The 27,810-nt window shown below is 38.0% G+C and overlaps 1 protein-coding gene across 1 annotated transcript in view; it reads left to right on the top strand.

Annotated features, from left to right (window-relative positions):
• The window catches only part of LOC137255952 (uncharacterized), a 92,218-nt gene extending 65,427 nt beyond the window's left edge, over positions 1-26,791 (top strand). Inside the window, exons 6-11 of the mRNA XM_067793561.1 lie at positions 16,711-16,851; positions 18,276-18,409; positions 19,162-19,206; positions 20,290-20,399; positions 24,236-24,747; positions 25,653-26,791. Coding sequence (XP_067649662.1) covers positions 16,711-16,851; positions 18,276-18,409; positions 19,162-19,206; positions 20,290-20,399; positions 24,236-24,747; positions 25,653-25,978 — 1,268 coding nt within the window. The 3' untranslated portion in view covers positions 25,979-26,791. The remainder of the gene's footprint in view (positions 1-16,710; positions 16,852-18,275; positions 18,410-19,161; positions 19,207-20,289; positions 20,400-24,235; positions 24,748-25,652) is intronic.
• The last annotated feature ends 1,019 nt before the right edge of the window (positions 26,792-27,810 follow it).

Here is a 27,810-nt window from a genome sequence, read left to right on the forward strand (position 1 = left end):
AGATGACACCTACATGTGCACAGATTATACATCTGAATGTACACAGATGATACCTATATCTAGATATGTGACACCTACATGTACACAGATTATACATTTGAATGTACACAGATGATACCTACATCTGCATAGATGACACCTACATGTACACAGATTATACATCTGAATGTACACAGATGATACCTATATCTAGATATGTGACACCTACATGTACACAGATTATACATCTGAATGTACACAGATGACACCTATCTCTAGATATGTGACACCTACATGTACACAGATTAAACATTTGAATGTACACAGATGATACCTACATCTGCATAGATGACACCTACATGTACACAGATTATACATCTGAATGTACACAGATGATACCTACATGTACATAGATGACACCTACATGTGCACAGATTATACATCTGAATGTACACAGATGATACCTATATCTAGATATGTGACACCTACATGTACACAGATTATACATTTGAATGTACACAGATGATACCTACATCTACATAGATGACACCTACATGTGCACAGATTATACATTTGAATGTACACACATGATACCTACATCTGCATAGATGACACCTACATGTACACAGATTATACATCTGAATGTACACAGATGATACCTATATCTAGATATGTGACACCTACATGTACACAGATTATACATCTGAATGTACACAGATGACACCTATCTCTAGATATGTGACACCTACATGTACACAGATTATACATTTGAATGTACACAGATGATACCTACATCTGCATAGATGACACCTACATGTACACAGATTATACATCTGAATGTACACAGATGATACCTACATGTACATAGATGACACCTACATGTGCACAGATTATACATCTGAATGTACACAGATGATACCTATATCTAGATATGTGACACCTACATGTACACAGATTATACATTTGAATGTACACAGATGATACCTACATCTACATAGATGACACCTACATGTGCACAGATTATACATTTGAATGTACACACATGATACCTACATCTGTATAGATGACACCTACATGTGCACAGATTATACATCTGAGTGTACACAGATGATACCTACATCTGCATAGATGACACCTACATGTGCACAGATTATACATCTGAATGTACACAGATGATACCTACATCTGTATAGATGACACCTACATGTACACAGATTATACATTTGAATGTACACAGATGATACCTACATCTCCATAGATGACACCTACATGTGCACAGATTATACATCTGAATGTACACAGATGATACCTATATCTAGATATGTGACACCTACATGTACACAGATTATGCATTTGAATGTACACAGATGATACCTACATCTACATAGATGACACCTACATGTGCACAGATTATACATCTGAAAGTACACAGATGATACCTACATCTGTATAGATGACACCTACATGTGCACAGATTATATATTTGAATGTACACAGATGATACCTACATCTGCATAGATGACACCTACATGTGCACAGGTTATTCGTCTGAATGTACACAGATGATACCTACATCTGCATATGTGACACCTACATGCACACAGATTATACATCTGAATGTACACAGATGATACCTACATCTGCATAGATGACACCTACATGTATACAGATTATACATTTGAATGTACACAGATGATACCTACATCTCCATAGATGACACCTACATGTGCACAGATTATACATCTGAATGTACACAGATGATACCTACATCTCCATAGATGACACCTACATGTCCACAGATTATACATCTGAATGTACACAGATGATACCTACATCTGCATAGATGACACCTACATGTACACAGATTATACATCTGAGTGTACACAGATGATACCTACATCTCCATATGTGACACCTACATGTACACAGATTATACATCTGAATGTACACAGATGATACCTATATCTAGATATGTGACACCTACATGTACACAGATTATACATTTGAATGTACACAGATGATACCTACATCTACATAGATGACACCTACATGTGCACAGATTATACATCTGAATGTACACAGATGATACCTACATCTGCATAGATGAAACCTACATGTACACAGATTATACATCTGAATGTACACAGATGATACCTACATCTGCATAGATGACACCTACATGTACACAGGTTATTCGTCTGAATGTACACAGATGATACCTACATCTGCTTATGTGACACCTACATGCACACAGATTATACATCTGAATGTACACAGATGATACCTACATCTGCATAGATGACACCCACATGAACACAGATTATACATTTGAATGTACACACATGATACCTACATCTACATAGATGACACCTACATGTGCACAGATTATACATCTGAATGTACACAGATGATACCTACATCTGCATAGATGACACCTACATGTGCACAGATTATACATCTGAATGTACACAGATGATACCTACATCTGCATAGATGACACCTACATGTACACAGATTATACATCTGAATGTACACAGATGATACCTACATCTCCATATGTGACACTTACATGTACACAGATTATACATCTGAATGTACACAGATGATACCTATATCTAGATATGTGACACCTACATGTACACAGATTATACATTTGAATGTACACAGATGATACCTACATCTACATAGATGACACCTACATGTGCACAGATTATACATCTGAAAGTACACAGATGATACCTACATCTGTATAGATGACACCTACATGTGCACAGATTATATATTTGAATGTACACAGATGATACCTACATCTGCATAGATGACACCTACATGTGCACAGGTTATTCGTCTGAATGTACACAGATGATACCTACATATGCATATGTGACACCTACATGCACACAGATTTTACATCTGAATGTACACAGATGATACCTACATCTGCATAGATGACACCTACATGTATACAGATTATACATTTGAATGTACACAGATGATACCTACATCTCCATAGATGACACCTACATGTGCACAGATTATACATCTGAATGTACACAGATGATACCTACATCTCCATAGATGACACCTACATGTCCACAGATTATACATCTGAATGTACACAGATGATACCTACATCTGCATAGATGACACCTACATGTACACAGATTATACATCTGAGTGTACACAGATGATTCCTACATCTCCATATGTGACACCTACATGTACACAGATTATACATCTGAATGTACACAGATGATACCTATATCTAGATATGTGACACCTACATGTACACAGATTATACATTTGAATGTACACAGATGATACCTACATCTGCATAGATGACACCTACATGTGCACAGATTATACATCTGAATGTACACAGATGATACCTACATCTGCATAGATGACACCTACATGTACACAGATTATACATCTGAATGTACACAGATGATACCTACATCTGCATAGATGACACCTACATGTACACAGGTTATTCGTCTGAATGTACACAGATGATACCTACATCTGCTTATGTGACACCTACATGCACACAGATTATACATCTGAATGTACACAGATGATACCTACATCTGCATAGATGACACCCACATGAACACAGATTATACATTTGAATGTACACACATGATACCTACATCTACATAGATGACACCTACATGTGCACAGATTGTACATCTGAATGTACACAGATGATACCTACATCTGCATAGATGACACCTACATGTGCACAGATTATACATATGAATGTACACAGATGATACCTACATCTGCATAGATGACACCTACATGTACACAGATTATACATCTGAATGTACACAGATGATACCTACATCTCCATATGTGACACCTACATGTACACAGATTATACATCTGAATGTACACAGATGATACCTATATCTAGATATGTGACACCTACATGTACACAGATTATACATTTGAATGTACACAGATGATACCTACATCTACATAGATGACACCTACATGTGCACAGATTATACATCTGAAAGTACACAGATGATACCTACATCTGCATAGATGACACCTACATGTGCACAGATTATATATTTGAATGTACACAGATGATACCTACATCTGCATAGATGACACCTACATGTGCACAGGTTATTCGTCTGAATGTACACAGATGATACCTACATCTGCATATGTGACACCTACATGCACACAGATTTTACATCTGAATGTACACAGATGATACCTACATCTGCATAGATGACACCTACATGTATACAGATTATACATTTGAATGTACACAGATGATACCTACATCTCCATAGATGACACCTACATGTGCACAGATTATACATCTGAATGTACACAGATGATACCTACATCTCCATAGATGACACCTACATGTCCACAGATTATACATCTGAATGTACACAGATGATACCTACATCTGCATAGATGACACCTACATGTACACAGATTATACATCTGAGTGTACACAGATGATTCCTACATCTCCATATGTGACACCTACATGTACACAGATTATACATCTGAATGTACACAGATGATACCTATATCTAGATATGTGACACCTACATGTACACAGATTATACATTTGAATGTACACAGATGATACCTACATCTACATAGATGACACCTACATGTGCACAGATTATACATCTGAATGTACACAGATGATACCTACATCTGCATAGATGACACCTACATGTACACAGATTATACATCTGAATGTACACAGATGATACCTACATCTGCATAGATGACACCTACATGTACACAGGTTATTCGTCTGAATGTACACAGATGATACCTACATCTGCTTATGTGACACCTACATGCACACAGATTATACATCTGAATGTACACAGATGATACCTACATCTGCATAGATGACACCCACATGAACACAGATTATACATTTGAATGTACACACATGATACCTACATCTACATAGATGACACCTACATGTGCACAGATTGTACATCTGAATGTACACAGATGATACCTACATCTGCATAGATGACACCTACATGTGCACAGATTATACATATGAATGTACACAGATGATACCTACATCTGCATAGATGACACCTACATGTACACAGATTATACATCTGAATGTACACAGATGATACCTACATCTCCATATGTGACACTTACATGTACACAGATTATACATCTGAATGTACACAGATGATACCTATATCTAGATATGTGACACATATGTGTACACAGATTATACATTTGAATGTACACAGATGGTACCTACATCTACATAGATGACACCTACATGTGCACAGATTGTACATCTGAATGTACACAGATGATACCTACATATGCATAGATGACACCTACATGTACACAGATTATACATTTGAATGTACACAGATGATACCTACATCTGCATAGATGACACCTACATGTACACAGATTATACATCTGAATGTACACAGATGATACCTATATCTAGATATGTGACACCTACATGTACACAGATTATACATCTGAATGTACACAGATGACACCTATCTCTAGATATGTGACACCTACATGTACACAGATTATACATTTGAATGTACACAGATGATACCTACATCTGCATAGATGACACCTACATGTGCACAGATTATACATCTGAATGTACACAGATGATACCTACATGTACATAGATGACACCTACATGTGCACAGATTATACATCTGAATGTACACAGATGATACCTATATCTAGATATGTGACACCTACATGTACACAGATTATACATCTGAATGTACACAGATGATACCTACATCTCCATAGATGACACCTACATGTCCACAGATTATACATCTGAATGTACACAGATGATACCTACATCTGCATAGATGACACCTACATGTACACAGATTATACATGTGAGTGTACACAGATGATACCTACATCTCCATATGTGACACCTACATGTACACAGATTATACATCTGAATGTACACAGATGATACCTATATCTAGATATGTGACACCTACATGTACACAGATTATACATTTGAATGTACACAGATGATACCTACATCTACATAGATGACACCTACATGTGCACAGATTATACATCTGAATGTACACAGATGATACCTACATCTGCATAGATGACACCTACATGTACACAGATTATACATCTGAATGTACACAGATGATACCTACATCTGCATAGATGACACCTACATGTACACAGATTATACATCTGAGTGTACACAGATGATACCTACATCTACATAGATGACACCTACATGTGCACAGATTATACATCTGAATGTACACACATGATACCTATATCTAGATATGTGACACCTACATGTGCACAGATTATACATTTGAATGTACACACATGATACCTACATCTGCATAGATGACACCTACATGTGCACAGATTATACATCTGAATGTACACAGATGATACCTACATCTACATAGATGACACCTACATGTGCACAGATTATACATCTGAATGTACACAGATGATACCTACATCTACATAGATGACACCTACATGTGCACAGATTATACATCTGAATGTACCCAGATGATACCTATATCTAGACATGTGACACCTACATGTGCACAGATTATACATTTGAATGTACACACATGATACCTACATCTGTATAGATGACACCTACATGTGCACAGATTATACATCTGAATGTACACAGATGATACCTACATCTACATAGATGACACCTACATGTGCACAGATTATACATCTGAATGTACACACATGATACCTCCATCTGTATACATGACACCTACATGAACACAGACTATACATCTGAATGTACACAGATGATACCTACATCTGCATAGATGACACCTACATGTGCACAGATTATATATTTGAATGTACACAGATGATACCTACATCTGCATAGATGACACCTACATGTGCACAGGTTATTCGTCTGAATGTACACAGATGATACCTACATCTGCATATGTGACACCTACATGCACACAGATTATACATCTGAATGTACACAGATGATACCTACATCTGCATAGATGACACCTACATGAACACAGATTATACATTTGAATGTACACAGATGATACCTACATCTACATAGATGACACCTACATGTGCACAGATTATACATCTGAATGTACACAGATGATACCTACATCTGCATAGATGACACTTACATGTACACAGATTATACATCTGAATGTACACAGATGATACCTACATCTCCATATGTGACACCTACATGTACACAGATTATACATCTGAATGTACACAGATGATACCTACATCTGCATATGTGAGACCTACATGCACACAGATTATACATCTGAATGTACACAGATGATACCTACATCTGCATAGATGACACCTACATGAACACAGATTATACATTTGAATGTACACACATGATACCTACATCTACATAGATGACACCTACATGTGCACAGATTATACATCTGAATGTACACAGATGATACCTACATCTGCATAGATGACACCTACATGTACACAGATTATACATCTGAATGTACACAGATGATACCTACATCTCCATATGTGACACCTACATGTACACAGATTATACATCTGAATGTACACAGATGCTACCTATGTCTAGATATGTGACACCTACATGTACACAGATTATACATTTGAATGTACACAGATGATACCTACATCTACATAGATGACACCTATATGTGCACAGATTATACATCTGAATGTACACAGATGATACCTACATCTACATAGATGACACCTACATGTGCACAGATTATACATCTGAATGTACACACATGATACCTACATCTACATAGATGACACCTACATGTGCACAGATTATACATCTGAATGTACACAGATGATACCTATATCTAGACATGTGACACCTACATGTGCACAGATTATACATTTGAATGTACACACATGATACCTACATCTGTATAGATGACACCTACATGTGCACAGATTATACATCTGAATGTACACAGATGATACCTACATCTACATAGATGACACCTACATGTGCACAGATTATACATCTGAATGTACACAGATGATACCTACATCTACATAGATGACACCTACATGTGCACAGATTATACATCTGAATGTACCCAGATGATACCTATATCTAGACATGTGACACCTACATGTGCACAGATTATACATTTGAATGTACACACATGATACCTACATCTGTATAGATGACACCTACATGTGCACAGATTATACATCTGAATGTACACAGATGATACCTACATCTACATAGATGACACCTACATGTGCACAGATTATACATCTGAATGTACACACATGATACCTCCATCTGTATACATGACACCTACATGAACACAGACTATACATCTGAATGTACACAGATGATACCTACATCTGCATAGATGACACCTACATGTGCACAGATTATATATTTGAATGTACACAGATGATACCTACATCTGCATAGATGACACCTACATGTGCACAGGTTATTCGTCTGAATGTACACAGATGATACCTACATCTGCATATGTGACACCTACATGCACACAGATTATACATCTGAATGTACACAGATGATACCTACATCTGCATAGATGACACCTACATGAACACAGATTATACATTTGAATGTACACAGATGATACCTACATCTACATAGATGACACCTACATGTGCACAGATTATACATCTGAATGTACACAGATGATACCTACATCTGCATAGATGACACCTACATGTACACAGATTATACATCTGAATGTACACAGATGATACCTACATCTCCATATGTGACACCTACATGTACACAGATTATACATCTGAATGTACACAGATGCTACCTATGTCTAGATATGTGACACCTACATGTACACAGATTATACATTTGAATGTACACAGATGATACCTACATCTACATAGATGACACCTATATGTGCACAGATTATACATCTGAATGTACACAGATGATACCTACATCTACATAGATGACACCTACATGTGCACAGATTATACATCTGAATGTACACACATGATACCTACATCTACATAGATGACACCTACATGTGCACAGATTATACATCTGAATGTACACAGATGATACCTATATCTAGACATGTGACACCTACATGTGCACAGATTATACATTTGAATGTACACACATGATACCTACATCTGTATAGATGACACCTACATGTGCACAGATTATACATCTGAATGTACACAGATGATACCTACATCTACATAGATGACACCTACATGTGCACAGATTATACATCTGAATGTACACAGATGATACCTACATCTGCATAGATGACACCTACATGTGCACAGGTTATTCGTCTGAATGTACACAGATGATACCTACATCTGCATATGTGACACCTACATGCACACAGATTATACATCTGAATGTACACAGATGATACCTACATCTGCATAGATGACACCTACATGTGCACAGATTATATATTTGAATGTACACAGATGATACCTACATCGGCATAGATGACACCTACATGTGCACAGGTTATTCGTCTGAATGTACACAGATGATACCTACATCTGCATATGTGACACCTACATGCACACAGATTATACATCTGAATGTACACAGATGATACCTACATCTGCATAGATGACACCTACATGAACACAGATTATACATTTGAATGTACACAGATGATACCTACATCTACATAGATGACACCTACATGTGCACAGATTATACATCTGAATGTACACAGATGATACCTACATCTGCATAGATGACACCTACATGTACACAGATTATACATCTGAATGTACACAGATGATACCTACATCTCCATATGTGACACCTACATGTACACACATTATACATCTGAATGTACACAGATGATACCTACATCTGCATATGTGAGACCTACATGCACACAGATTATACATCTGAATGTACACAGATGATACCTACATCTGCATAGATGACACCTACATGAACACAGATTATACATTTGAATGTACACACATGATACCTACATCTACATAGATGACACCTACATGTGCACAGATTATACATCTGAATGTACACAGATGATACCTACATCTGCATAGATGACACCTACATGTACACAGATTATACATCTGAATGTACACAGATGATACCTACATCTCCATATGTGACACCTACATGTACACAGATTATACATCTGAATGTACACAGATGCTACCTATGTCTAGATATGTGACACCTACATGTACACAGATTATACATTTGAATGTACACAGATGATACCTACATCTACATAGATGACACCTATATGTGCACAGATTATACATCTGAATGTACACAGATGATACCTACATCTGCATAGATGACACCTACATGTACACAGATTATACATCTGAATGTACACAGATGATACCTACATCTGCATAGATGACACCTACATGTACACAGATTATACATTTGAATGTACACAGATGATACCTACATCTCCATATGTGACACCTACATGTACACAGATTATATATCTGAATGTACACAGATGATACCTACATCTAGATATGTGACACCTACATGTACACAGATTATACATTTGAATGTACACAGATGATACCTACATCTGCATAGATGACACCTACATGTACACAGATTATACATCTGAATGTACACAGATGATACCTACATCTGCATAGATGACACCTACATGTACACAGATTATACATCTGAATGTACACAGATGATACCTACATCTCCATATGTGACACCTACATGTACACAGATTATACATCTGAATGTACACAGATGATACCTACATCTGCATATGTGAGACCTACATGCACACAGATTATACATCTGAATGTACACAGATGATACCTACATCTGCATAGATGACACCTACATGAACACAGATTATACATTTGAATGTACACAGATGATACCTACATCTACATAGATGACACCTACATGTGCACAGATTATACATCTGAATGTACACAGATGATACCTACATCTGCATAGATGACACCTACATGTACACAGATTATACATCTGAATGTACACAGATGATACCTACATCTCCATATGTGACACCTACATGTACACAGATTATACATCTGAATGTACACAGATGCTACCTATGTCTAGATATGTGACACCTACATGTACACAGATTATACATTTGAATGTACACAGATGATACCTACATCCTCATAGATGACACCTACATGTGCACAGATTATACATCTGAATGTACACAGATGATACCTACATCTGCATAGATGACACCTACATGTACACAGATTGTACATCTGAATGTACACAGATGATACCTACATCTGCATAGATGACACCTACATGTACACAGGTTATACATTTGAATGTACACAGATGATACCTACATCTCCATATGTGACACCTACATGTACACAGATTATACATCTGAATGTACACAGATGATACCTACATCTAGATATGTTACACCTACATGTACACAGATTATACATTTGAATGTACACAGATGATACCTACATCTGCATAGATGACACCTACATGTACACAGATTATACATCTGAATGTACACAGATGATACCTACATCTACATAGATGACACCTACATGTGCACAGATTATACATCTGAATGTACACAGATGATATCTATATCTAGATATGTGACACCTACATGTAAACAGATTATACATTTGAATGTACACACATGATTCCTACATCTGTATAGATGACACCTACATGTGCACAGATTATACATCTGAATGTACACAGATGATACCTACATCTACATAGATGACACCTACATGTGCACAGATTATACATCGGAATGTACACACACGATACCACTATCTGTATACATGACACCTACATGTGCACAGATTATACATTTGAATGTACACAGATGATACCTACATCTCTATAGATGACACCTATATGAACACAGACTATACATCTGAATGTACACAGATGATACCTACATCTACATATGTGACACCTACATGTACACAGATTGTACATTTGAATGTACACAGATGATACCTACATCTGCTTATGTGACACCTACATGTACACAGATTATACATCTGAATGTACACAGATGATACCTACATCTGCATAGATGACACCTACATGTATACAGATTATACATCTGAATGCACACAGATGGTACCTACATCTGCATAGATGACACCTACATGAACACAGACTATACATCTGCATGTACACAGATGATAACTACATCTGCATAGATGACACCTACATGTACACAGTTTATTCGTCTGAATGTACACAGATGATACCTACATCTGCATATGTGACACCTACATGCACACAGATTATACATCTGAATGTACACAGATGATACCTACATCTGCATAGATGACACCTACATGTGCACAGGTTATTCGTCTGAATGTACACAGATGATACCTACATCTGCATATGTGACACCTACATGCACACAGATTATACATCTGAATGTACACAGATGATACCTACATCTGCATAGATGACACCTACATGAACACAGATTATACATTTGAATGTACACAGATGATACCTACATCTACATAGATGACACCTACATGTGCACAGATTATACACCTGAATGTACACAGATGATACCTACATCTGCATAGATGACACTTACATGTACACAGATTATACATCTGAATGTACACAGATGATACCTACATCTGCATAGATGACACCTACATGTACACAGATTATACATCTGAATGTACACAGATGATACCTACATCTCCATATGTGACACCTACATGTACACAGATTATACATCTGAATGTACACAGATGCTACCTATATCTAGATATGTGACACCTACATGTACACAGATTATACATTTGAATGTACACAGATGATACCTACATCTACATAGATGACACCTACATGTGCACAGATTATACATCTGAATGTACACAGATGATACCTACATCTGCATCGATGACACCTACATGTACACAGATTATACATCTGAATGTACACAGATGATACCTACATCTGCATAGATGACACCTACATGTACACAGATTATACATTTGAATGTACACAGATGATACCTACATCTCCATATGTGACACCTACATGTACACAGATTATACATCTGAATGTACACAGATGATATCTATATCTAGATATGTGACACCTACATGAACACAGATTATACATTTGAATGTACACACATGATACCTACATCTGTATAGATGACACCTACATGTGCACAGATTATACATCTGAATGTACACAGATGATACCTACATCTACATAGATGACACCTACATGTGCACAGATTATACATCGGAATGTACACACATGATACCTCCATCTGTATACATGACACCTACATGTGCACAGATTATACATTTGAATGTACACAGATGATACCTACATCTGTATAGATGACACCTATATGAACACAGACTGTACATCTGAATGTACACAGATGATACCTACATCTACATATGTGACACCTACATGTAAACAGATTATACATTTGAATGTACACAGATGATACCTACATCTGCTTATGTGACACCTACATGAACACAGATTATACATCTGAATGTACACAGATGATACCTACATCTGCATAGATGACACCTACATGTATACAGATTATACATCTGAATGTACACAGATGGTACCTACATCTGCATAGATGACACCTACATGAACACAGACTATACATCTGAATGTACACAGATGATAACTACATCTGCATAGATGACACCTACATGTACACAGTTTATTCGTCTGAATGTACACAGATGATACCTACATCTGCATATGTGACACCTACATGCACACAGATTATACATCTGAATGTACACAGATGATACCTACATCTGCATAGATGACACCTACATGAACACAGATTATACATTTGAATGTACACAGATGATACCTACATCTCCATAGATGACACCTACATGTCCACAGATTATACATCTGAATGTACACAGATGATGCCTACATCTGCATAGATGACACCTACATGTACACAGATTATACATCTGAATGTACACAGATGATACCTATATCTAGATATGTGACACCTACATGTACACAGATTATACATTTGAATGTACACAGATGATAACTACATCTGCATAGATGACACCTACATGTGCACAGATTATACTTTTGAATGTACACAGATGATACCTACATCTACATATGTGACACCTACATGTACACAGATTATACATCTGAATGTACACAGATGATACCTATATCTGCATATGTGACACCTACATGCACACAGATTATATATTTGAATGTACACAGATGATACCTATGTCTATAGCAGATGACACCTACATATACACATATGGTGCACATATCTACATACATTATATCTACATGTACATAGATGATATACATGTCTACATAGATTATATCTACATGTACACAGATGATACACATATCTACATAGATTATACCTACATGTACACAGATGATACACATATCTACATAGATTATACCTACATGTACACAGATGATACACATATCTACATAGATTATACCTAAATGTACACAGATGATACACATGTCTACATAGATTATACCTACATCTACATAGATTATACCTACATGTACACAGATTATACCTACATGTACATAGATTATACCTACATATGCATGTGTTTACACAGTGACGCAGGAGATTTCTACATCGACATAGATGATATTTACACCCACGTGGAGGATGCCTGCAGCTATAGAGATGAATTTTTTTCACCTACGTAAGAAATTCCTACACCAGTTAAATAGCATTGACATCTAGTATTGGCATATGGATGCCAAGCAGCAACACATCTAATGGACTTGTCAACACAGAGTGAATGTAGATACGGAAGCCGAGTTGTACAGGTAGATGCGTGTTAGCAAATGCATTGCATTCACATGCCATGGTCTACCATTTCGCGTCACTTTGTGCAACAGGAATCAATATGCTTCAGTCATTTTATGGAGATGTGGTGGACCGTTGTTTGTAAAGATTTGGTTGCTCATGGCACAGAAAGTGTCAAACAAACATGTGTAAATCAATCGCTACCACAATAGTGCCCGTGACAATAAGTGATGTATGTATGTATGTATGTATGTATGCATGCATGCATGCATGTATGTATGTATGTATGTATGTGTGTGTGTGTGTGTGTGTGTGTGTGTGTGTGTGTGTGTGTGTGTGTGTGTGTGTGTGTGTGTGTGTGTGTGTGACGTGCGTGCGTGACTGTGTTTCGAGTTGGTTTCCTTCTCATGTGAGGGTGTGTCTATGCATGAGTGTGTGCGTGCGTGCATTCGTGCCTTCGTTACATCCGTCAGTTTGTTATAATACACAATGCCATTCTGAAACTGGTCAAATGTAACATATATTGTGTTAGAGATTACAATTTCTTACTAAAGTACACATTTCACTACTTGTGTGCTGGTGATTAGGTGCCTGACTTTGAGGGTAAGGGTTTAAATCCCGAAATAGCCCTCAACCCAACAAACTAGAATTTGTCCTTTACTAAGAAAGTGTAACCCGCGCATAGCATATGTTAGGTGCATTAAGGTAATGCATCGGTAAGATATATTCCTAGATTAACGCACAGATAAACTTGCAAACCAGTGCGAGTTATAACCTAATAATTCATATAATAGGTCACATACACATAAATGTTGAGATATTCTCGCTTTTTTACGTTCTAATTAGTGCATTGTTTTGGGAGAGACGGCTGGGTAGCCTAATGGTTAAAGTGTCTGATCGTCACGCTGAAGATCCTGGTTCGATCCCTACTTGGGTGCACTGTGCGAAGCTCACTTCTGTTGTCCTCTGCACTGATATTGCTGGCATATTTCTACAAGCGGTGTAAAACTGCATTTACTCACTAATGTAGTGTCTTGTACATGCACTTCTATCCAGTATTCACAGCGTGAGACGCCAGAAATGAGCCTCTTATATGGTACCCATGTGGCGAATAGACTCCATGTTTTCGTCTTGATGCTTTAACCATTAAGCTACTCCACCGGCCCAGATCAAGTCTGAATGTGATCTGAATTTGCGTGTTTGAGAAAGTATCGTCAAAGATCAGTACAAGTGATGAAATGCAAAATCAGAGCATATCTCCACCAAAGGTAGATGGTTTACTGCGAACCCTATGGCGTTATGTTGGACTATGACTTCTTCCACGAAGAATCTAGGCAGTGAAGTAGCCTCATGGTTAAAGCTGTCGTTCGTCACGCCGAAGACCCTGGTTCGATTCTCCACTTGGGTACAATGTATGAAGACCAATTCTGGTGATATTGCTGGGCCTTTCAAGCTGCGTTAAAAGAAGTCACTATTTCACTGTACAATTCACAGAACACTTTGCAATTCAAAAGAAGGAACTACAGGAAAATCATATCGGTCTCTGATGCATCAAACCAAGCTGCACGGCTACCGACAATGATCCTTTCTATTGCATTAGACCTTCAGCTACTAATGGGTCAGTAAATAGATGTAACCTAATTGCAATTAGTTTTAGTTGTTAGCTTTGCACTTCATAGCATGACGAAGTTCTTATTAATGGATACTCCCTTTTAACAAAGTGCGAAATAAATATAATAATCTCGGCGCCCATTAGCTTTAGGAACATTACATTTGGGGTTCGAAAAATCATGCATTATCTTTATCTTCAAAACAAATCACTTTTCTGAAACATTGGTGAAACAGGATTTCGTATTTGTTTTAGTGAACGCCCACACCTACATGTCTCGTCACCGTCATTACAATCCACAGCATTGTCCCGCAGTTAGGATGTGGTTCCAAACCCTGTTACTATTCAAGCTCCAAACCCTGCTGCTATTCACGTGGAAGCTGGGCGTTTACGCAGGTAATGACAATTTTTGCGTTGTTTGGTTCTTAAACCTGTGGATTGCTTTATACAAATGGTTGTCAAAACAACACCAAAGCAGTGAATTTCAACACCCGATGACGACATATCCAGAAAACTAACCCTTTGGCGTAATTCTGTCGTATTAAAAACCATGAAGATCTGGTAAGAATTGATGTTCAGCAACGCATGCTTGTCGTAAGATCGGGATGAGGGTGAGCACGAAACGGATCGGTTGGTGAGACTCGTTGACGTACCTGACACATGTCACCGTATCAAATTGCAATGCCCAGTGACTGGATAGTCGGAACCTGACTCAATACAGACCAAATGTTTGTTAAGCTGGAGGGCTGCGTTAAACAGCATACAAAACATTTGTTGATCAAGGAATGAATTAGAGTCAGTAACAAGCAACGTCCCAACGTCTCAATACATTTTGGAGATACTGTTTTGAACTGTTTTTTCAATATCGAAGAATATTCATGTGTTTTGCAAGAAAAAATATACATAGATGATCTTAATTTTGATCAGTCACTCTATTTCATAAACAATCATAAAATTATATGGTTCTCAGCCAACTGTATTTCTATCGCGGGAGTTTGGGCTCATGTCCTTTCTAAATATAGGATTCTTTTGTCTTTTGTATTCAAATGTCCAAGAATGTTAATTTTGTCAAGCAGGGTTCGATTTAAGAGATGTTATCCTACCTGCAACCTGAGATAGAAACATAACTGCAACAGACAAATTCCAGATGCACTGCTTTTATTGCAATGTGTAGTGAAAGAAATATGCTTTTGAACTGTTTAGATGACTCATACAGAGGTATACCTACTCAAAAATGGACTTGATCTTGGTGGAAGGTAGATTAATAACTAGGCGACACCAGTGCAAGTAACAAAGGACCATATCGAGCCCTGTCAGGGATCATCGCATTTCAGCACGAAAGAACAGTTTATTGTTAGCTCATTGCATTTCAGCATGAAAGAACAGTTTATTGGTAGCTCATTGCATTTCAGCATGAAAGAACAGTTTATTGTCAGCAATTGCATTTCTGCGTTGGTTATTTCACTCTGTTTCGATATCAGTTAGTAATATTAGAACTTTGTAATGTATTGAAAACTTGAACCTATTGTCCATTGTTATTGGAAGTGTTTTATTAGCATAACTGACTAACTGATCAAGGACAGTTGTTTCCATTTTTTAAATGTATTTATGCGGATAATCTCCATCATGCCTAATACATTAGACGTGTATTGAATAATATGCCCTTGTAGTGTAGGTCATTTATGCACGCCCTCTCAGTGTCTACTTATATAGCTACCTTGTAAGGGTGACTAACCCATATACGTATTCGTGCCTCTGGAATAAAATTCATGAACGTTGTCACGTCCTGTGTATATTGGCTATTTGTACATTTGCAACAGGCAACTATTGGGAGGTCGTTCGCCTACAGCAGGACCTGTTTCAAAACTACAGTGTCACTGCAAGACCTCTCCTGAACCAAAGTCAGGCAATAAGCGTCGACCTTGACCTTCAGATATTCGTCGTCCATGATCTGGTATGTGCATTCGCTGAATATCAGTTTTGAAATAAATACAACCAGTGATTTCGTGATATCTGTTTAGTGTCATTAGGTTTACATTTCATCAGCATAATCTTTGAAACATGTGTGTCTACACACCACCTACCACCTCCTCAACAGTTAGAACTACACCTACTTCTCCAACAAACATCGGGGTAAGAACATACCGATTTTCCTGGGGTGAATGAATTTAGGTTTATGCCGTTTTAGCAATATTTCATAACTTATTGTACCCATGTGGGGAATTGAACCTGGGTCTTTCGCGTGACGAGCGAACACATTAACCACTTGGCTAACTCATGGCCCTAATTTTCGCAGTCAAATACCAAGGTGGACATACAAGGTACTCTAGGATCTGGCTACACTGGCGTCGTAATTAGTGTAATTAGTGTAATTATGTATCAAAACATAATTTGCTGAAGAAAAAAAAGTATTTTTCTACAAAATAAATTGTAAACTTATATATTTATGTTACGCAGAATTGCGTTTCTTTTGCTAGTCAGTATACTTTTGAAAGTGGTCAGACACTTCAGACGTAACGTAAGTATGGGGTTATAATTTCTCAGCAATGTACAGTTCTAGTACTATTGGGAGTTCAATTCTGTCCTGTATTCGAATCCACACTCTTGAAGTAACGCACGTATTAGCCTGCACTAAAAGAGCACGTGCTATTCCAAGTATAACATACTCCACAATAATTACTATACATGAGTATTATACATTTGCAGGACTTGAAAAGGCAGACAATGAGAACCATTGGACTCACATATATGGTAATAATCACGTGATAGTGTGTTTTGGTGTCTGAAAAGATGAGTTTATATTTACGCCGTTTTTAGTAATACATATTTCACAATATCACAGCGGAGGGCAGCAAAAATGGGATTCACACAGATATAATGGAACAGAAAGGATTAGCAGTTTGTAACTTCGCTTTTAGCAAACATCACCAGCAACATCACCACTGGTGACAACAGCATTGAACGAGACATTATACCAATGTGACCCATCGAACCTTGTCTTCGGCCTGGAAGGCGAATGCTTTAATCACTAGGCTAAGCCACCACTCCTTCGATACTGAAGAGAGGGGACGTGCATGTGAACATTCATTCATTCATTCATTCATTCGGATATTTATGTAGCGCATATATCCACGCAACAAGTACGTGCTCAAGGCTGTGTGTGTGTTTGTGTAGGTTTGTGTTTGTGTGTGTATATGTGTGTGGAGAGAGATAGAGAGAGATAGAGAGAGATAGAGAGAGAGAGAGAGAGAGACTGTGTTTCATATTTTGCAGGTGTTGGTTATAAACGTTCATCCAGGCAGTCTACGGGTAAAGCTATGGATGCAGCGTCAATGTTATACCTCTTCAAGCCTTTCATATATAAGGAACGTGGTAGAAATCTGCACTATGTAGTAGAGTTGCACCTGAGTGGATGGAAGCATGATATCATTCTCGTTGACGTTGGTGAGTTGATTGAGTAATCCGCGTACCTAGGACCTTACCCACAATAACAAGCACCAGAGTAGATTCGACTATGTGCAGACAAATGATATTTAGCTGGAATATTGTGTGAGTTGTCAGTTACCTGGCACGATCTCTGACTGAATGAGTGTTTGGCAGCTAGATTCTTCAGTGCAAGGCAAGTGAATTTGTTCAAAATTCACCTAACAGAAAATGGATACCTGATGGGAAATATCATATGACAATTAACTTTCTACCACCTCACAGGCAGCTTTGGCTTCTGGGATAATAAAAACCAGATCGTAAGCGCTGTGCGCATTCACCAAGTGAATAGAGTTTAGTGCATTGTAAATACACTTATTATTATTATCTGAACATTTCCTGAATGTATAGACATGGCGGGACGAGATTCTGACGTGGCGTCCAGATGACTATGGTGGCGTGTCTGAGATCAAGGTCCAAAGTTCTAACATCTGGCTTCCAGATCTAGTAGCCATGAACATGTGAGTATTAACATTCCTGTTCATACTGTAAGAGATTAGTATGGACATCGGGAGGTTTGTCCTTTACCCTAAACTGATCAGACTATTTATCCACTGATGTCAACATCAGCCAATACCCGTGAAGGTCCTGATTCGAATTCATCGTTAAAAAATGCTTCGCGTAAGAACGACGGACGCTATCAGGTGTTCGGGTCAATAAATAAACGTGTTATTGTATCCGAAAGCATTTCTCATTGATGCTCAGTATGTCAGTCACTGGATTGTTTACATGCAAGTCAAAGTTACATTAGTGTATTAACTGGAATAAACAATAACCTTATCAAAAGGACAAGGTATGATAAGGGTAGTTTTTGGCCCACTAACAGAATTGGCTGAAAACATGTTATTTGTTTAGAGACAAGTTAGCTTTGCATAAAAATGCTATATTTTATATGTTCTGCGGTGTAATTTTACTGCAGGGGAGCCCAAAATGGGTTTTATCGTTCCCATGAAAAATAACAAGAAGTCTAAAATGTCAGTGTGCCATAATGGCTTATTTACAACTGTTATTTTATTTACATACAAATTACAGCAGTTTTACGACAGGTAGTCATACTGAAAAACATGTCAATGTCAGTCATAATGTTTTAACCTGAAGGGGTCCAATTGGGGTTGCAAAACATTGTTAATTCAATTACTTGCCAGTTGTGTCCCCAAAACTCAAATCCACAGCATTCTTTGCAAATGTAATCCGTGGGTCCATTGTACAACATGTAAGCATGATAACAATCATGTTGCACTAACAATCACAGGGGCCTGTTTTGGGTGAAGCTTCATTTTGGGCACAGCTTCATTCTAACTAGCAAGTGGTACAAGTCAGCATTTACAACCAGTTTTAGCAAATATACAGTTAACGTCTCACTCATCATATGTTATTACAATAGCAAACCATGTTGCACTAAAAATCACAGGTCTTGACCTCAGTGGGGCCCATTTCGGGTGAAATTTCATTGTCAGCGCAGGTTCATATTAACACCATGCACATGTTAAAGTCAGTATTCAAAAGACTTCACAGAGTAATTATTCACAACTTATCCACTTTAAAGATATAAAACATCCACTATTACTCTTCATTCACACAGTCATCAATCTCAGTATCTGATTCACTCTCAAGAACTGCAGTATTCAAAAGTGTATAAACCTAAAGTAGATCAAAATGTATAAAATATGAATTTAAAATATTGGGAACAAAGGCAACTAGACCGACTTGAAAGGGTGAATGGTCAGTGTCTTAAGAAAAGATTTACATGATGTTAATTAAAGCCTGTTTCGCCACTGTTGTAACATAGATTTCCAAACTTAGGAAAAAAATTACAATATTTGGATTTGATGTGAAACAGTTTAGTTAAACATTGTAGACTTGATAAACAAACTTTGAAAAAAAGAAAGAAGGTACATGGATTTGAACCTGCATTTCTGATAACAAAAAACCCAACAGTCCACAATTGCATCCATTATGCTGCATATTCCTTTGCCTCCCAGTGTGAATTTAAGCTCATATATTACACTTTACAACTATGTATGACTTGACGTCTGCTTGTGTTCATCATCTGCTAGACCTTGATGCAATGTTCTTATTCTACCTAAAAAAAATCCTTTTCATACAGTTACGTGTAGTCATTTTGGTTAAATGAAATCTAATATGTCATTTGAAACATCAAGGTACATAAGTTCTTGGAAAATGCATATGTTTATACATGGCAAACCTGTTGAATGACAGTGTTATTTTGACAGTGACAGGTGACTCAAAGGTGTTTGATACACAGATGATAGAAAAACTCAAATTCTTACATAATAACAAAGATTCTCACCTTTACAGTACTGCTTGATCATATTTCGAAAATCTTCAGACATCTTCTTACTTTTCTAGCAGAGACCAACAACCAAACACCAATGTTTACCTCTCATAAATCAGCCGTGTGAGTGCCTTATGATACTTAAATTTTTAATAACGATGTTTGCTATGTGTATTTTAGAGCACAAAACCATTCAAAATATAATGGATCATGGCACAGAAGTGTAAATGTGATGGATTGTTTTTTAAAGATGTTAGTTTATGTCAATGTTTATTTTTTGAGATGTTGTATGGGGCAATTTCATAAACCGAAAAACTGTACTTTTTTAAAGGCCAGTAGGGGCCTCTATCATACCTTGTCCTTCACCTGCTTTTATAAGAGAGTGACCTAGTGTGCCTTTGCAACAACGCCCCTAGAAGATTAGCTTGAAGTCTTGAATAAGGATCTTCAATACATGTTCAATACAAGTCAAAATACTGGAGTTCACGTTGTATTCTTGTGCCTGATAGAAGTAACAGATTCTGTATCGACTTGAAACGTGTGAACGCCGCTTCTTAATTTTTTACCCCGTTCCAAGCAACACCCAATGACGGCATCTGCAGATTCGGTCAAGCCAAGTATATCAGCAAGATTGACCCCATGAAAGGTTATTGGCAGATTCCCCCTAAATGGGCTGTCAAGATTCAAGTTAGACTTTTGACATTACAGTGTTATGCTATTTCGTTCCAAGGAATGAAACCGTAACCAGATGTGTGCCTTCTGCAGGGACTCATTGAAGCCAAGCATAATTTTAGCAAAAAGTCACAATTTGTGTTTCGTATGGTAGACCAGGTACTGTCAGCCCAAGCAAAGATGGACTCTATTTCGAAATTCTCAGTTCCTCAAAACAAAAAGGAACTTGTGAGATTTCTGGGAATATCCCAATAAAGAGTATGCTTTTCATTGACAAAACAAAACATGTACGTCCTCCACAAGTTCAAGTTTCAACTGATAGAAGTATAATTAATGGTGACTGATACATGTTTTTTTAAGCAGCCTTCCCAACACCTTTCCGCTAACCCATTCTATTTATTCTTAATTTGAACAGGTCCTGGCCTTTAGCCATCTACACTAAGTCTTGTCTACCAACCAAAATTATTCTGGACCAAGAGCGATCGTCAATGATCATTGGGTTTTTGTTGTTGTTTTTTTTTGTTTAACGCTGCAGTCAGTAAAATCCCAGTGGCAGCGATCTGCAAATTAGAAATCTGGTAATTGAAATTCGGAGCATGAATCAATGCAAATGTGATACAATAACATGCACCAACAAACATACTCACTGAGCCTCACCAACTTATCCTATCAATGGCCTCCTACAACAACCACAGGTATCTACACATTCTTACTCTTTAGAGAAGCCCAGTGGCTAAAACGTTTGCTCACCATGCCGAAGCCAGGTTCAATTCCCCACATGAGTTCATTGCATGAAGTCAATTTCTGGTGTTCTTAAGCATGATATTGCTGAAAAATTACAAAACGCGGCATAAAAAAACGAACCCACTCCATTACTCATGCTTATTCATGAGGATCAATCTCGTTGGTTTCGGTGTTTATCAGTTTCTTACCACAAGCAATTGTATCCACGTGACTCGACTATATACAGCAGATCCAGCTTAGAACTGGTCTGTAGAAACCCATGCTTGTCGTAAGAGGTGACCCATGAAGATCCGGGTTAGAACTGGTCTTCAACACCTGATCGACTTACTGGATCAGGTGGTCAGGCTCACTGACTTGGTCGGCACACGTCATCACATCCCAGTTGTGTAGATCAATACTCATGCTGTTGATAACTGGATTGTTTGGTCCATACTTGATTATTTACAGACATCTGCCATATAGTTGAAATATTGCTGAGTGGCGAAAAAAAATAAACTCACTCATTCATATGACAGGAATGTGACGTCTAATAAAACACTGTCTATATTTCCTTTATAGGCATACGCAAGTTTCCATTTGTTTCAGAGTGAGTGAGAAGCGATCACTGTGGGATGGAGAGAATCTTGCCAGCATTTTCAGCAATGGAACAGTCGTTTTCAGCCCTGCAGTATCCCTGGAGACATTCTGCCCTGTTGACATTCGCCTCTTTCCTTTTGATACTCAGAATTGTGAAATCACCATGTACAGCTGGATACACGTGAGTACTGAAATGGTCCTAAATCATAATCCCATACCAAACGACGCAGCACTGACTGAGAACGGGGAGTACAAGGTTCGTGTCGCTGAAGTTGAGAAGCACCCAAAATACGAGGCAGTGGTGTTCAAACTACAGCTTGATCGTCGACCTGTCTACTACATTCTTGTTCTTATCCTACCCATCTTCATCCTGTCCCAGTTGTGCATCGTCAGCTTTCTTATTCCTGCAAGTTCAGGGGAGAAGATGTCGGTTTCCATGACGACACTCTTGTCGTTCACAGTGTACCTGGGAGTAATTGACTCCACGATGCCAAAGGTCTCAACATCGGTCTCTGTTCTAGGTAGGTGACGAGTATACACACCTTTGTAAATGTAGTTGATTCGCTTTTGTGTCTTCAGTGCTGCACAGGACAATATTCCAGCTACATGAAGGCCATCTGTTGGAGGGTAGATAGTTAACTGTCTGTGAATGTCCAGTTACTATCCTTGCTTTATATCAGACTGAAAATTTGAGCATTGATCGAAACCTCCAGCTGCTTTTAAATGTCACGTCCAGTTAATGTCCCATTATTGTCCTGTCGCTTGGAAATTTGAACATCCTATTTGTCATAATTCGGGGTGGTTGGGGTAGCCTTGTCGTTAAAGTGTTCGTTCATCACGCCAAAGGCCCCGGTCCGATTCCCCATATGGGTACAATCTCTGAAGCCCATGTATCGTGTCCCCCGCCGTGATATTGCTGGAATATTGCTAAAAGCGAGACAAAATGCAACTTCCTTGCTTAATTAGTCAGAGTTCAACAAGTATCATTTGCTCCGAAATAACTGCCTTTAGTGCCTGTTGTACTTGTGTAGTATTCTGTACAGATCTGGCCGTATCCGAATTATGTCATGCAGTGCATGATTTGATCCCGATTCAATTTAATAACATTTTGTCATAATCTTGTCGGATTATTAATATTTTTTTGTGATACAAACAACCAATCGCCTCTTGTAACGGTAGTCGGTTACAGGAAACATTGCCTACTAGAGTCAGTTTGGTTTTACGTCTCATTTAACAATATTCCAGCGATGTCACGGCTGGGGACGCTAGAAATGGGCTTCACAAATTGTGCCCATATGTGGAATCAAACCCGTGGCGCTTTAACCATTTGGATATTCTCACCTCGCGTACTAACCGAAACCAGGTCATTTAACACACTTGTTTCAAGGGGGTCATACACGTTTCTTTATATTTTTATTTTTTCCAGCCGTGTACGTAACCGCCATGCTGTTCCTAAGCTTCGTTGCAGTTCTCGGAAATGCTTGCATCGTCCTGCTCTACTTCGAAAGGGGAGATGATCCAACAGCAAAGGGACACAATCCAAACAATAACAACGACAAAGACACGGGGAAAACTGGCAGCGGAGATGAACCATTCGGGTATGGTGTTTCAGCAGAATCAACAGAACTTCCAAAGAAGAAACAAACCCAACCGATTCACAGGAGGGTAAATATCTGTCTGTTCTGGCTGGAAGTAGCTTTACTGTCAGGGACACTTGGCGCAGTTTTGTGGGCTTTCCTACATGAGATCTAATTTTGTTTCGTTCGTTCTTTTCTTTATCTTGCATGGTACAGATTCAAACGAGTGCGCTGGTAATACTGATGTTTGCTGGCGTTTTAACTTTTTTTAACAATTTCCCATTCCCGATTTAAAATGCTTTACATTATAATCAAACAATCGTCTTTTTCTGAGAAGCGGTAGCAGATTGTTTACATTCATTCCTTGTGCTGCATGATACGAATTTACGAGTGAAGTTTGCAAGGTGCATTATACGCAATGAGACAAAAATTCTGTTGTGACCCACAGCCATTGTAACAACTTGAGGGGCGCTGTGATAGCACATCGTTCACTCGTAACGCTAAAAGTCTGGTTTCGATTCCTCTACAAATTGCGAAGCCTTTTTCTGGTTTTCCCCGTCGTGATATTGCTGGAATATTGCTAAAAGAGGCGTAAAGCACAACTCACGCACTCACTGTAGGAATTTGACCCGGTTTTAAGCTGCTTTTAGGAATATTCCAGATATATCACCGCGGTGATACCAGAAGTAGGCTTCGCACCCATGTGTACCCTACATGACTAATGAACGTTTATCCGGAAGGCCATTGCACCACTAATGCAGAAGGATGCTGCTTTGTGCTCCCACTTGTTTGGACGTTTCATAGTTGCGTTTTCATCAGAGGCAATAACCATCTGTAGACAGTACTTTACACTGACATGTAACCTCGTGACTTTGTTTACTTTTTCAAACTGAAATATATTTTGAAAATAGTCGTAAATAGTATGTTTATTGTAAGTATATGCCAAAATGTCGGAGATATGAACATGAATATGAAACATTCAAATGTATTTAGTTGTGTTGTTATGTATGATTTCCCTTCAGTCAAGCGAATTTATGTTGATTATGACATATACATTAATATATAGTGAACTTAGTTTTACGCCACACACATCAATATTCCAGCTATATTGCGGCGATTAGAATAATTTAACCTGGACCAGACAATCCATTGGTCAACAGCATGAGCATCAATCCGCGCAACTGGGAGCCGATGACACGTGTTACTATAATCCGCATGTATCAGCGATGACTTGGATTACGTACTAGTCCATTGGCTGGAGGGGGTCCACATGCGCCCCCCCCCCCCCCCCCTCCCCCCCCCCCCCCCACAGTTCTACTTCTTGGGTATTTTCTAGTAGCCATGGGTCTCTCCATCAGAAAAATGCATGTTAACATTTAATAAACTGGTTCCCGAGGTACCTATGGAGAGCATTTTTAATGCTACCCCACATGTTTTTCATACGCCATTTTTGGGGGGGAGGGGAAACAAATGCAACAATATCTTTTTGCCCTGTGAATTCACCGTAACAAACCACCACTCAAAATGTTGGTATTTGAATTCTCTTTCACATGGTACATAATATATGCAAATCAGGCGGACAAGTAGGTTACCAGAGGTCAAAAGGTCACACAATTTAGCAAAATCACAAAATCTTACTCTTGCTCCTATATGTCAATGTTCTGGTTCCAAATAGGGAATTTTACCGTTATAACACCCCAGGAAGTGAACTATGATGATGTTGTAACAAAACAGAAAGGCTAATGTTCCATTATTTAACCAATTTTCACTTCTACTGAATGTGAAATAAAGGGATAAATCTCAAACCGTAAAATAGGTTTTGAAACTGTCACATGGTCAAAGTCATTCATCATTAGAGCTGTCACTCTCCTCGCTAGACACGTATTCTTCATCTGAAGAGTTGTGGTTCTCCTTCCCATCATCATCGTCATCATCATCATCATCATTTCCACCTAATTCACTGACAGTATCTTCTAAAATGTCAACCAACCGTTGAGGAAGGATGTC

The sequence above is a fragment of the Haliotis asinina genome, chromosome 11, assembly GCF_037392515.1.
Source record: "Haliotis asinina isolate JCU_RB_2024 chromosome 11, JCU_Hal_asi_v2, whole genome shotgun sequence".
Taxonomy (NCBI): domain Eukaryota; kingdom Metazoa; phylum Mollusca; class Gastropoda; order Lepetellida; family Haliotidae; genus Haliotis; species Haliotis asinina.